The sequence below is a fragment of the Drosophila virilis genome, chromosome 5, assembly GCF_030788295.1.
Source record: "Drosophila virilis strain 15010-1051.87 chromosome 5, Dvir_AGI_RSII-ME, whole genome shotgun sequence".
NCBI lineage: Eukaryota > Metazoa > Arthropoda > Insecta > Diptera > Drosophilidae > Drosophila > Drosophila virilis.
The window spans coordinates 7592424-7605724 of record NC_091547.1 but is presented as its reverse complement, the minus strand read 5'-3'; the positions used below and the strand labels follow the sequence as shown (position 1 = coordinate 7605724).

Here is a 13301-nt window from a genome sequence, read left to right as displayed (position 1 = left end):
CTAATCTGTTTAAATTATTAAAAAACAAGTAAAATGTTCTAGTCGGGAGCTCCCGACTAGGGGATTCCCTGAACACTCTTCTGTTAACATCAAATGCATATATGTATATATTATATTTTAGAAGCAACATATGTTTTGTGACTCTAGCTAGTTATCGATTATTGGTAACTCGATCTGCGCAGGCACTAGGAGCACCTACATCTAATTTCAAGTTTATAGCTCTTATATGTTCTGAGATACTTGCGTTCATACATACGGATAGACGGACGGACGGACAGACAGACGGACATGGCTAGATCGACTAGGCTATTGATGCTGATCAAGAATATATATACTTTATGGGTTCGGAGATGCTTCCTTCTGCCTGTTACATACATTTGGATTTTGCACAAATACAATATACCCTTATACCCATTTTTAATGGGTTCAGGGTATAAAAAGAAGAAGATTATCGTGATACAACAGAATGTCTATTTAACTATATTTTATGGTTCAGTGCTTTGGCTATAAAATTCAAGAATTAATTAGTCTAAGCTCACGCTAATGAAAATGACTTTGATACAGCGGCTTTGTGTCTTTGTTGAAAAAAGTATATTGTTGATAGCAAAATTAAAGCGCATAATATCCACATTAACACAATGATATAATGCATTTGAAAATTTTAAAGCATCTATTGTGTGTTTGTTTTTAATAATTTTGCAAGCAGCAGAACAGCTATAAAAATGGAATAGAAATATATCATAATATCTAAAGCAGAAGCTAGCCTGGTCTGCACTAACCCAATAAACAATTTAAGTCACAAGTACTAATATTTAAATATTCATATATTCATCTATATATATTTACATTTTGGCTAATTAGCAGAGTCAAGAACTGTCGTTCCAGACGTGCTGGGCATACAAATAGAGAACTCCGAATTAAACAGCTTTGTCAATATAGATTTTATTACATAACATAGTGCGAAAAGCTCCTCTTTAATGTTAATCTTCAGCGTGAGCAACCTTCAGCGACTACTTGCTGCAAAAAGCTCGCAACACTGGCGTACACAAAAGAGCCGACGTAAGCTCTCTCTTTTGACACTAGCGTGCTCTCGGGCGCGCGCGCGCGCCCTTGTGCTCTCACTCTCTCTCGCTCATTTTGGGCGATAAGCAGAAAACTTTCGGCGTCGACTGCGCTGCTTTCGAGCAGCAATAATACGCCATGGTGGCCAGCCGAAGCTCTGTTGCTTTTTTTTTTTTTTTTTTGTTTTTTGTGGCGCCGAAGTTGATCGCGCGCGCGCCTTTTGCTGAGAGTTTTAATTGCAATCAAACGATCGAGAAAAGCGCAGGTTAGTTCCAGTTTGTGGTCTCTGCCAGTGCGTGTGTCTGTTGCCTGATATTGCTCTGATATTAAGTCAAGGCATTAATTAATTAGCAAAATTAACTAACTAAAAAGCATAAGAGAAATGTGAACTCTCTTCTTGCGGCCGCTGCTGTGAATCTAACGGAAGCAATTTTGATCTATATAAAAAGGCTTCCAGTGCAAAGACTGTTCAGTTTTAGTTGAACAACTTTGAGATTGTGAAATAAGTTTCGGTTTTTAGTTCTAGACAACATATCCTGTGCCTTTGGGTAAATGTCATTTATTTATTGTGTTTTTTTTGCCTTAATTAAGTTGAATAATTAGCAATTTATACAGGCTTTGTTAATAATTTTGAGTGGAATTTATGTGTAAATGTTGTTGGTCAGAAATTTCGAACTGTGCTCTAAAATGTTGCTCATATCCAAGCTTATCATAGGTGTATAATTTTCTTCTTTTTTTTTTGGGCCTGGCCTTTGTCGGGCAGACGCTATCTACACATGTAGAATTTTTATGTACTTAATATTGATTAAATGGAATTTAATTGTTGTTGTGCACGCCTGCCTGAATATCAAAAACAATGTACACACACCTACCCTATCAATATTTAGCAAAGTTGTTGCTGCTGGGTTTTTATTGTTTTTTATATACTACCGCATTATTAGCTTATAATTATGTGCATTATTTTGCATTTAATGCACCTGGTAATCAAATGTTTCGACCTACACGTGGGGGAGAGATAGCGCATAAAATTAATAGCCACATTACATAACGGATAATTTCTTGTTGCCAACACTTTCGAATAGAGTCGGAGCTGAATTGAAATCGAATCGAATTGAAATCGAATTTATTCGATGGGAGTTCAAAGTTGTCTGTCAAATGTCCGTTCCATATTCCATATTCGTATAAGTGCATTAGCTGCTTTCGAAATGACATTCAATTAACACTCAATGTAAATCAAAATAAAAAAAAAACAACAACAACAACGACAGCAGCAACAAAACTGAAAAATGTATACAGTTTTTAACCGCACTTTCTGTGCAATTTCCTTGAATTTGTCGTATTTTTATTTTCATTTAAATTCTCTTTTTTAATTTTATTTTTAAATCATGCCAGTCTAGCTCTTTGGAAATATTCACGCTGATACTTGCGTATGTAAATATATGTATGCTGTTCCACTTTTTGTGTGCCACACTCACACGCATATATATGTCACATATATTTGTATGTACCACAAACTTGTGTCCAAGTATTCTCGGCTAATTAGGCGTGCGCGCCTCTTATCAAAATTATCATTAAACAAAATAAAGATTGCAATTTGATTTGGCATAAGGTCAACAATTCTATAAACTATATATAAAAGTCGTCTCTGATAACCAAATACTCCATATGCCATATGGCTTGCATGGCACAAAGCGGATCGTACGATCCGCAGACTAAACTTCAATTCATAAAATTCTCTTGTATGTTTTAATCGCAGCGTAGCTTAGTCTGGCAAGCCGAATTGTTATGTCAATATCACAATATAATTCACATATTTAGCATGTGTGTATTTAGCCTCATATATTTTTTATCTGAATGCCAAATAAGAACAGAACCAGCCAGCCAAATATTATTCGTTTGCCTTGGCATCCACGCAGCCAGATAAAATGTTTATGTGCCTTTATTTCTTTAAAGCATAATTTTAAGAAACACAGAATTTGGAAAGCCATAGAATAAAGATTTATTAACTAGCCGATACTCTGCACTTTAGGGAAGTTAAGGTATGATCCACATTTTTATCTGACACAGAACTTTGATATAGAAATCTGTTTCTGTTCATGCTCTAGTTTCATGTATGTAGGGAATTGTCAATATACTAAAATAATGAAAATCAATTGAATTCAATTTTAAAGGGCATCAATAGTCGAGTCAACTCTGCACTCAACAGCATTCAGGTTTTCACCCACTTTAAACTGGACAGCATTGATTTGAATATTATACAATGTCGATACCAGCTCTGCAACACCCAAAACTACAATAGAATCTAGCGACAAGTATTTACATTGGCTTGCAGGCTAGCATACCCTTTCAACACTCTACACATAGGGTATTCAAAGCGTAGGCGTTAGTCCGCCGTGTACTGACACGTGTTAACGCAATTAAAGCTGTTCAATTCAATTTGTTATTACTTTTTGTATATATTGCCCAAATGATATTTACCTAAAATATTAGCGGCTAACGCATGAGTTGTTTGATATTCCATTGTGCTATGTCAATTATTCAAATTTCAACATTATTTTTATTGTGGTGGGCGTGTATAAATAAAGGTTTAATTGCCATGCAACAAACAATTATATAAGACAAGCTATTAACACGGCGACTGACACATGACGACAGGGTTGAGAGTTTTTAATGGATTGACTAATTGAAACATATCCTGAAGCTCACGAGCAACTTGTTAATTCGTGCTAAACAATTTGACAAATCCATCAAAATGTGTAATAGAGCTAATCGAATCGCGTGTTCGATTTAACAGCTCGAGTCACACGCATTTGTATAATATTTTTATAACTTTGCTCTATATGAATCTGTTTGCTAACTTAAATAACGCCGAATTTTATTATCATATGATCGCTAAACTGGTTTGACGTGGAAGATTTTATAGGAAACGCACAAATTGAGGTGTGAGGTGTCACATTTATCGCTCCACGTATATAATATGTGTTACACACCTTCCTCTATGGTTGAAATATTGAAGCAATCTGACATTAAGTATACGCACGTGATGCCCTATGAGTGCGATTATTATTATCTTTTCTAATGTGATTTACACAGATGCGATCGTCGTTTCATTATTATGAGAACGGCTATTTTTGAGCACGTCGAACTTACAATACCCTTTAATACATATGCCTATGGTTTTTCGAGCAGAATTTTGAAGCTCGTTGTTGGTCTGCTTATTCAAGATCTTATCAAAATCGGAACCCTTTACCCACAACATTTTCCAATAGAGCTATACGCTATAATAGTCTGATGTTGATTGCACAATACATCTTTGTTAGATTTATAATGATGTAATGAATAATTTTTAATTACTATGTGTGTATATCGGTAGTTTATAGATATTTTGAGATATTTTGTCACAGACAGTTTTTCATAATTATCGACTGAACAACCCCTTGTCAGCAATAAACTATATTATATATAGTAAATAGATTATATGTTCCTATCGTTTGGAAAGTTCAGCCCTGATAATTGTTAAGGTGAACGAGATTTTTAGTCGACAGACGAGCCGTCGACTCGGCTGTTGATAATGCTCAAAAATATAAATATACCATATGAAGTTCGATGACAAAAATTTGATACCTTTTAAGAGTGTATAGACGATTATTTAATTAAAATAATTTTGCATTGATTAAAGCAAGTCAAGTACGTATATAAAGTCGTGGGAGTTGAAGTCCGTCGGTTTAGTCAGCAAACTTACAGCCAATCAAATACTTTAGTCGGCATTCCATTTGAGAATATGACGAATATTTTGAGTGGAATTCAATCAGTTTAGGCCGTGACCAGTTTCTAATTTAGTTCCACCTAAATGCGACTACCCACATTCGGTTTTTTTTTTTTTGTATTTTCCAGTTGCACTTTGATTTATAGCGGCATTATCGGAAACCACTTACAGATATTTGTCGCTTAATAATACTTTATGGTTTATTGTATGGGCTTTGATTAGAACACAAATCGAATTTTATTGACATTTCTGTGTTAGCCGGCAACGGCATTTAGAGCCTAGGGCAATATTGGTTCCGACACAGAAAATCACTGCCGATTTTTTTGTTGTTGTATTGAGTACTCAGTAAGTAGCATAGTGTAGATAATGTGTTAATTAAAGCACGAGTCGCAGTAAAAGCCAAAGCAAACAACATGATGAAGTCGTAATTACAGTGCATATAATTATAAATAATTCACCAAAAATAGATAAGCATTCACGTATTTGCATAATGTTAAATCTTAGTAAAATTACAAATAAAACGTGTGTTATTTGCGCGTTCTATTTGTAGGGGTTGACAGACTTTTGGCTTTAGGCAGTATGTCTGATAAGGCACAAGGTTCACTAATTTTTGGCGTTTGTCAGCTGTCTTGGCCAACAGACACATGACTTATTCCCGTCTAGGCGATAATATGAACACTCGCCGCGTTCGTGGAGCCTATCACAATTTGGACTGGGCCACCTTTTTTGTTTATTCATTTTTTTTCTATACGGTGCGTAAAGTTCTCAATTTTGCAGGCATTATCGGAGGGGCTATAGGCACGGGGCTCATAAAAAGAATCTATGGGCACACTCTGAAGTAGCATGTGTTGACGCTTTTGTTGCCTTTTAACGTTTTGCGCAATAAAACGTCAACGGTTGTCACTGATAATAATGCCATTGATAAGCGCCTTACAGCAACAGCCACAAGTCGCAGCAGCTATGTGGATCTATATGTATATAGTGTGTACTAAAAGTAGACGTACTCTCGAATCGTTCGACAGGGAAGGACGCTGTCGCCAATGATGATCAATAGAGCTTATCAGCATATTAAGTAGTCACTGGTAGCCCGTGGCAAATATAATGAGCTAAATTGGTTATCAATGTGCCATGGAAACAAGATGCAGCTCGTCTGAACGCGACAAGCGTATCAAAACAGATGCGCTTCAACAAATAGATACGTAGTACGAAAATGGGGAAGTGAAAACACGTTGTCTGCTTGTCAAATTGCGCTGGCATTTGCTTAGCAATAAAAAACAAGTTAGAGAGCTCTAGTCGGAAGTGCACGACTAGCAGATACCCTGAGTACAGCGACAGGCTGCCGTTATCAAAATTTTTGCTTCCTTCGGTGCTTAAAGTTCGTTCATTATAAAATATTCTGGGCATAATATGAAAGTCTAAAATCTGCGCATATCCCAAAGTGCAAGGCCTAACCGCTTATATATAAAACTTTCTCCTAGTTTGGGTAAATAGGGCAGCTATCGAAAATGTGAAATATTCTTAAAATGTGTATAACACTCGAGACTCTACATACCATTTTTGGTGTATCAAGCTCTTATAATGCTCGTAAAATCAGCATTTATCGATATAACAGAAATAGAGATATATGTCAAGAAGTAAATAATACACTTATTGTGCCTTAACGTTTTTATTTTTCCAAGACCGATGCGTTCATACTGACAACTATCGCTAGATCGTCATTTTAATTAAAAATATATACATATACTTCGTAAATGCTATCTTCTGTTTGTTACATACATTTGCACATAGGCATTAAGCCCTAGTTACCCATTTTCAATGAGTGTAGGGCATAATAATGTCAATATCTAATCCCAGACGTGCTAAGGTGTGTGTGTGTGCTGTAGCATAGCTGTCAGATCATTTAACGCAAAACCCCAATTAAGTGGGTCCAAATTGAACAATTCGTCATACCCAATTATCAAGCAATTATGTAGCTCACATTCGTATCGTTGTATGTGTATGCAGACAGATATCAGACGTTATTGTTTGATTTGTTATTTACCAAAATATTGCTAAGGCCGAACCTCTCTATAATAGGCATAGCCTGAAAAGTCTTACATTGTTGAAATGTAATAAAGCTCGTAAGAAATATAAATTTGTACATCGGGATAGTTAAAAATACTTGTAGTTCACTGACTCAACCTGCTTGGAATTTTCACAAAAACATTTACAGATTCATTTCTAGATAAGTTAAAATTGAAGTTCAATGCCGAGATTACCAAAAGCTTTTTTGTTCTACCAAAGATTAAAGCTAAAGAAGCTTTTGCACATTCCTTCTAGCACGCTTAAAAAGTCTACATAAAAGCTGCGAAAAGCTCGCACAGTGGTTCGCACGCTTGACAAAAACATTTTCAGCGCTTATCAATGGCGATTGAGCTCAGTCATTCTTAATACTAAATCTTATGCTTTCATTAACACATTTATTACTCTCCAAAATAAAAGTACAACAAAAAGTTGTGTTTTGTTATTATAAATAGCACTATAATAATTTGAATCGAACGCTAATCGAATCAAATCGTTTTGCATGCAGCCGATTCATGACAACTCTCCCAGCTACTGCGTGATCCTTCTGGGCATATTAATTAGCAGTTTGTTTTAAGTTTATAAATAATAAACAGCGCACGATTCCCGCTATGGATAATTGATTTATTTGCATAACACACTTGGACACGGGTAAATACGACCTGGACAAGTTCGATTTTGATTTTGTTTCGCTTTTCTTCATTTGCCAAAACTCTAATAAAACAACGTGCCTGGCATTTTGAGTACGAAATAAATGCATACAAATTGTATTCGATTGCGTTTTGGAACAATGCGTGCTTACTTTTTATTTGTCTCATTTGTTTTTATTATACTATAGTAGAGAGTATTTTCATGTTGTTGCAATTGTTACAACTTTGATCAAATATGTAACTTTGTCGGCCGGGTTAGACCAATTTTCTAGATATTTTGAGTATTAGCTTCCTATGTGTGCGCAATATGAGAAGAGTCTGCTAAATATCTTTTCAAAGTCCATTTCCTCTTAGTTCTTTCTCTTTAAAATATAATATTAACAATACATCAGCAAATGGGAATCAAATATAACTCAAAAAGTACCCAAATTTACAGCTTTTGTTTCAAAGCACTTCCAAACTCTATTTCTACAGTATATTCAATCCTTGACCGACTATCAGCGGTTGATAGTTATGCCCTCTAGCTTTTATTATGTCTATTTTGCTACCTTTGCCAAACATTGATCGATCTCTTTCGCCAGCCGACTCTTTCTCCCTTTCTCGACTTCGCCCACATACGTTTATGTGTCCGTCAATCAACTAACCAAATATTTACTTTGGCTATTTGCCAAACGTTTCTCGTCAACCGTACACAAAAGACAATTGCAAATATTGTTATTGGGTATTTGTGAAAAGCGCTAAGCAGTTAATCAAACCGAGTTGCAATTGCACATTTCAAATGTCGAAAGACCAAAGAAAAAGATCACATATTTGTGTGGCTATAAAATAATTATGGTTTTCTGACATATGACAAACTATAAAGAAACATATCTCGCACGATCTGTCGCAGACTACATTTCCTATTGCCTTTTTACCTAGGCAAGATTGCGAGTAGGCGGCTGTTTGCCAGCATTAAACAGTTTTTTATGGGAACGGGATTAAGATCAGAAAGGTTATCATGATTCAACTTGTGCAGTAAAAACATGTATATAAAAAATACATTTATATTTAGACACGCTCGAGTAGCTATATAACAAATATATACACTATTTATTATATATATACGTATGTTTATATAAGATGTGCAATCTCCGCATTCATTCAGAATATTTGTGTACCCTGAACCTAATGACAATGATTAAGAAGTGTATTATGCTTTTGTGTGTTTGCAAATGTATGCGGCAAAAGGACGCATCTGACCCCAAAAAGGGCACCTTGCTAAGTCAATCTCAACATGTCAACCTTTCTATTTGAACGCTTCGACCTCGGAAATTTTAAAGGTAGAAACTTTAATGTCGATACATATCGATGTGGATAATATTAATATTTATCGTTGGAAATATTATCGTTATTATCGATAAATATATATTTTGATATCGATAAATATAGATTTTAATAATATGATGCTATAGTTACAAATAGTTCATTTTTTTTTAATATCTTTACTATATTCCATAAATCTAAAACGAAATCAACTAGTTTTTAAATTTCGATCTTTGTGCTTTAGTTTATACACATTTTTGTATGCCATTCGAAAAGTATGGAAAATTTCATAAAAATCGAATTCTAATTAACGAATTTAATCAAGACTACTTTACGTATAGATAGTGTGGGGCTAGAAGAAGAAGCACAGTCGCTGCGGAAAGTTCCCAGCTTGCGTGTGAGCTTGTGTGTGAGTAATAATCTTTGTAGCACCAACTTGGCGCTTAATGGAGGGTATTTTCCAGCCGGTATCTCCCCATGAAAACACTCTTACTTGTTTGCCCATTTGCTCAATTTAAAATGCGCTGCGATTGAGAAATTTAACGCGAATTGCGTGCAATTATGGACCCACATTTGATAGACAAACGTCACAGAATCAGATCAGAAACAGAACGTTGCACTGATTTATTTGTACACATTGCGTAGCACATGAAACGCAATTTCAATTTGCAATTGTTGCTGCAATTGCGACAATGTTATTGATGGACAGGCCAGTACTTGGGGCTCGAGTGCCCGACGGTTGATAAGGAGACCTTTGGAGTTTCAATTGCAGCAAACGTCACGCATTGAGCTACTGTCGAAGTAAATACTTGCAGATGTGTTGTTGGTAAACTTTTACTCATGATACCCATTCATTGCAGTCAGGTGTTAAAGCCCGCTAATACCGGCTGATAACAACACGCGTATTTGCTTATATTGCTTTTATTTTTAAATTTATCTTTCATAATATTTAAATGACAGGGCAGCAGAGCGCACGAGAGGTTGTAAAACGTGCAGTCAGGAGATATATATATATATATATAGAGGGAGAGAGAGAGAGAGACAGCGGGAGAGAGTGTGGGCCCACTTATTTTTTAAGACGCTAAACAATTCTAGAGACTGAAGCTGTTTTTTATGCTCGCCTCGCTCACACGCTGGCTGCGGAGGATTTGCTAATTGCGGTTCGCCTCTCTAGGGTCTCTCGCGTCTAAAAATGGGCTTTTGATTTACGCAAAATTTATATATATATGCATATATGTTCACAATGTGGATACACATATATAAATATTTGCCTATGGCACTCCAATGCTCAGATTGACATTGACAGTGGAGCTGTCACTTTGTGTACAATACCCTGCGATCGTTAAACATCAAAAACGTTCGGAGTTCTATCTTATACCAGAAATATTGCCGTGCTTAAGATTTGCCTACATATTTATAGCATAATATTGTCAGAATGAGTCGCGAGTGCTTTGATCGGTAAATATCAAAAATAAACTTCCATGAAAAAGTTTTCAGTATACATTTGTGGTTATAAAAATAATTTGGACTGTGCTTTTTGACAAATTACGCAAACTTTGGCATCCAGTTTGACCTTCAAATGAACAAAAAAAAAAAACAAAAGCATGGAATTAGAGAAAATTTGAGATCTTCTTTCCCCAAAAAAATAACCATAATGTTTTCAACTGGCCAAAAAAAAACTAACGCTTTAAATATTAAGCGGGAGTGTTTAAATATTTGAATATCCTTAACCTTATATTTTATTGTGTCTGTTATTTATGTTGTTCAGTTCTTTAACAATTAGTCTTGAGCCTTTCTAAACCATTATAACGACTAAAGGACTCGTTTGACTTCCCTATTTCAGCCCCAATAATATCAGAAAAGTGTCTCTTTTAGTCGCCTCGTACGACAAGCAGTGACATACTGTGGTGGTTATTCTAGAGCCCGCCAACCACACGGGTGAAGTGAGAGTATCATATATGTCATACATATGAGAATATTCCATATGTGTCATACATATGCGACTCTCGTAAGTATTCTTATAAGTAGTATATCATTACTTACATATTTATCTGATACTCTCAAATATATCTTATACTCTCATATATATTTATGTATGATATTATATACGACAATTTTATAGACCCCTCAAGGATATTTTTCTGTACGACATCAATAAAATTCAGGGCGTTCCCATAGAAAGGAGGCCTCAATGGGGCTACTCCCGGCACAAGTTTCAAACTTTGACAACAGTTTTTAGGCCTTGGTCAGACATGAAATAAATTTAGGTTACAGAATCTGTTCTGACAGCAACAGAGCAGCAGATCTACTTCCACAAAGTAGTTGCGCATTGTACACAAATGAGTCAAAATGTAGAAGCAACACCCGTGGTAGATAAGATGTGTGTATGTCTGCGTGTGGATGAAAGATCAAATTTAATTGAAAGGCTTTTGCATGGATGGCCGGCTGCTAATGCTCGAGCATGATTGATGGACTTAATTTGATATTTTGCGGCCAACCCAGGCGCCAATCTCCTATGACTGTTAGCCAACAGTTCGATTAGTTATCAAAAAAATAGAGAGGAACAACAAACAAATTTAGTTGCTGGCATTTGCTAATTAAACGCTAACCATTTGGCATTTCAGTTGTTTGAAGGTGTTCAAAATGAAGGCATCGACATTGGATAAAATTAGCTGCTTCCTGGCCGAGCTGCTGGGCACAGGCATTCTGGTCTTCCTCGGCTGCATGGGCTGCGTGAAAACGGACATTTTTCCCAACAATCATTTGCAAATAGTTCTCAACTTTGGCTTTGCGGTTCTCATTGCCATCCAATGCTTTGGCTGTGTGTCCGGTGCCCATCTGAATCCCGCCGTTACCGTGGCGGCCTTTATCTATGAGCTGGTCACTTTGCCCATGGCCTTTGTCTACTTTGTTGGCCAAATGTTAGGTGCCTTCATTGGCTACGGCCTACTCAAGGCCTTGCTGCCATACTCAACAATAAATGTGCCCAATGGCCTTTGCGTTACACTGCCCCATGCCGAAGTCTCCAGCCCGCAGGCCTTTGGCATTGAGTTTGCGGCCACCTCGATTCTGATCATTGTTTGCTGCGGCGTCTGGGATCCGCGCAATGCCAAGCATCATGATTCCGTGGCCATTCGTTTTGGTCTGGCCATCGCCGGTTTGGCCTGCGCAGCGGTAAGTTGCAGTCTGTGCCGCACTGCTGCAGTAATTATCTACATCATATATTTTACTTGTGGTTTACAGGGTCCCTTCACTGGCGCCAGTATGAACCCGGCCAGGTCCTTTGCGCCAGCGCTCTGGAACGGCAATTTTGATGCCCACTGGATCTACTGGTTGGCACCGCTAAGCGGTGCTGCCGTCACTGCCATTGCCTACAAGGCCGTCTTCCGACGAGAGGTTGTCGAGGCGCAGATTATGTCTGAAGAGAAACTGCGCCAGTTGGAGGATGTTCAGCTCTCATAGGCCAATGTGACACAAGTGCCAAAACTGCTCTGTGCTGCTCTTTCAGTGCATGGGCAACCACTTAAACAAATCTAACTAGTTATAAGCTAAGATCAATATGGACGAATTTTATATTAATACAAATGTTTGTGTACTAATATAAAGCTTCGATAAATAAAGCACATAGACATTTTTTCTATCTCAAAAACTCGTTTTTTGTACTCTTAATGTTAATGAATTTTCAAGATATATATTATTGGTATTATTAGATAATTTTTCAAATAAACTCAAAAGTTGTGACCATTATTTTTGCATGCGGAAGATAAAAACCATGAAGGAGTTGGCTCATATATAATTGAATACTCAGATCATACGAAAAATTATATATTTGGATGATGAGTTCGAATTATCATTTGAATACTACATTCAGTATTGGCACTTCTAAAATTGCTAAAACGCGTATTCAATAAGTTCTTCTTCTTTGAACAAATTAGTAAAATAAATTTAAATTAAGAAATCAGCGAATATAAGTGCGATGTCCAGAAACTCTTGAATTGATAGAAATCTCTAGACAGAAAAAATAAGTTGCAGTAATACAGACAGACCATTTGCCAGACTGAGATTGTGTGAACAGAGTCGCCTACAACTATCATTGCCAACTATACAATGTGAAGGTGGTTATATCGCTTTGGGTCTCAGTCTTAATCCAAGTAAAGTGGATTGGGGTCGCTGATTAACTGCAATAATAGCATGTACCCTGTCACTTCAATGTGCCAGTCGTTCGTAACGGAGGCGCCTCAAAGTAGGCCAGCATTGGGCGGCGTTTCGCTGTCATTAATCAAAAGTACTTAGCGGCCATTGCGATATTGGCCAAGCCAAGGCGCCATATTCGCAGCTGTTGACCATCTTAGTGAGATAAGGTTGAGCATTAAATGCCACGCCGTGTGGCAATTCCAGTTAAACAGCGATCCACACTGGAAATTCTGGCTGGGTAGACCCCATTTAAAGAGTTCCAAACA

At 36.8% G+C, this 13301-nt stretch overlaps 1 protein-coding gene across 3 annotated transcripts; it reads left to right on the top strand.

Annotated features, from left to right (window-relative positions):
• Positions 1-1238: 1238 nt before the first annotated feature.
• Positions 1239-12490, top strand: Eglp4 (Entomoglyceroporin 4). Of its 3 annotated transcripts, none has more exons than XM_032436138.1 (3): positions 1239-1327; positions 11466-12015; positions 12085-12490. In XM_032436138.1, the coding sequence occupies exons 2-3, from the start codon at positions 11485-11487 to the stop codon at positions 12301-12303; spliced, it is 750 nt and encodes a 249-aa protein (XP_032292029.1). In that variant the 5' UTR covers positions 1239-1327; positions 11466-11484; the 3' UTR covers positions 12304-12490. The 3 variants fall into 3 exon arrangements, with proteins under 3 accessions (XP_032292029.1, XP_032292028.1, XP_070065696.1); XM_032436137.1 differs by having other exon boundaries at positions 1316-1610; XM_070209595.1 differs by lacking the exon at positions 1239-1327 and adding an exon at positions 10149-10299.
• Positions 12491-13301: the final 811 nt, after the last annotated feature.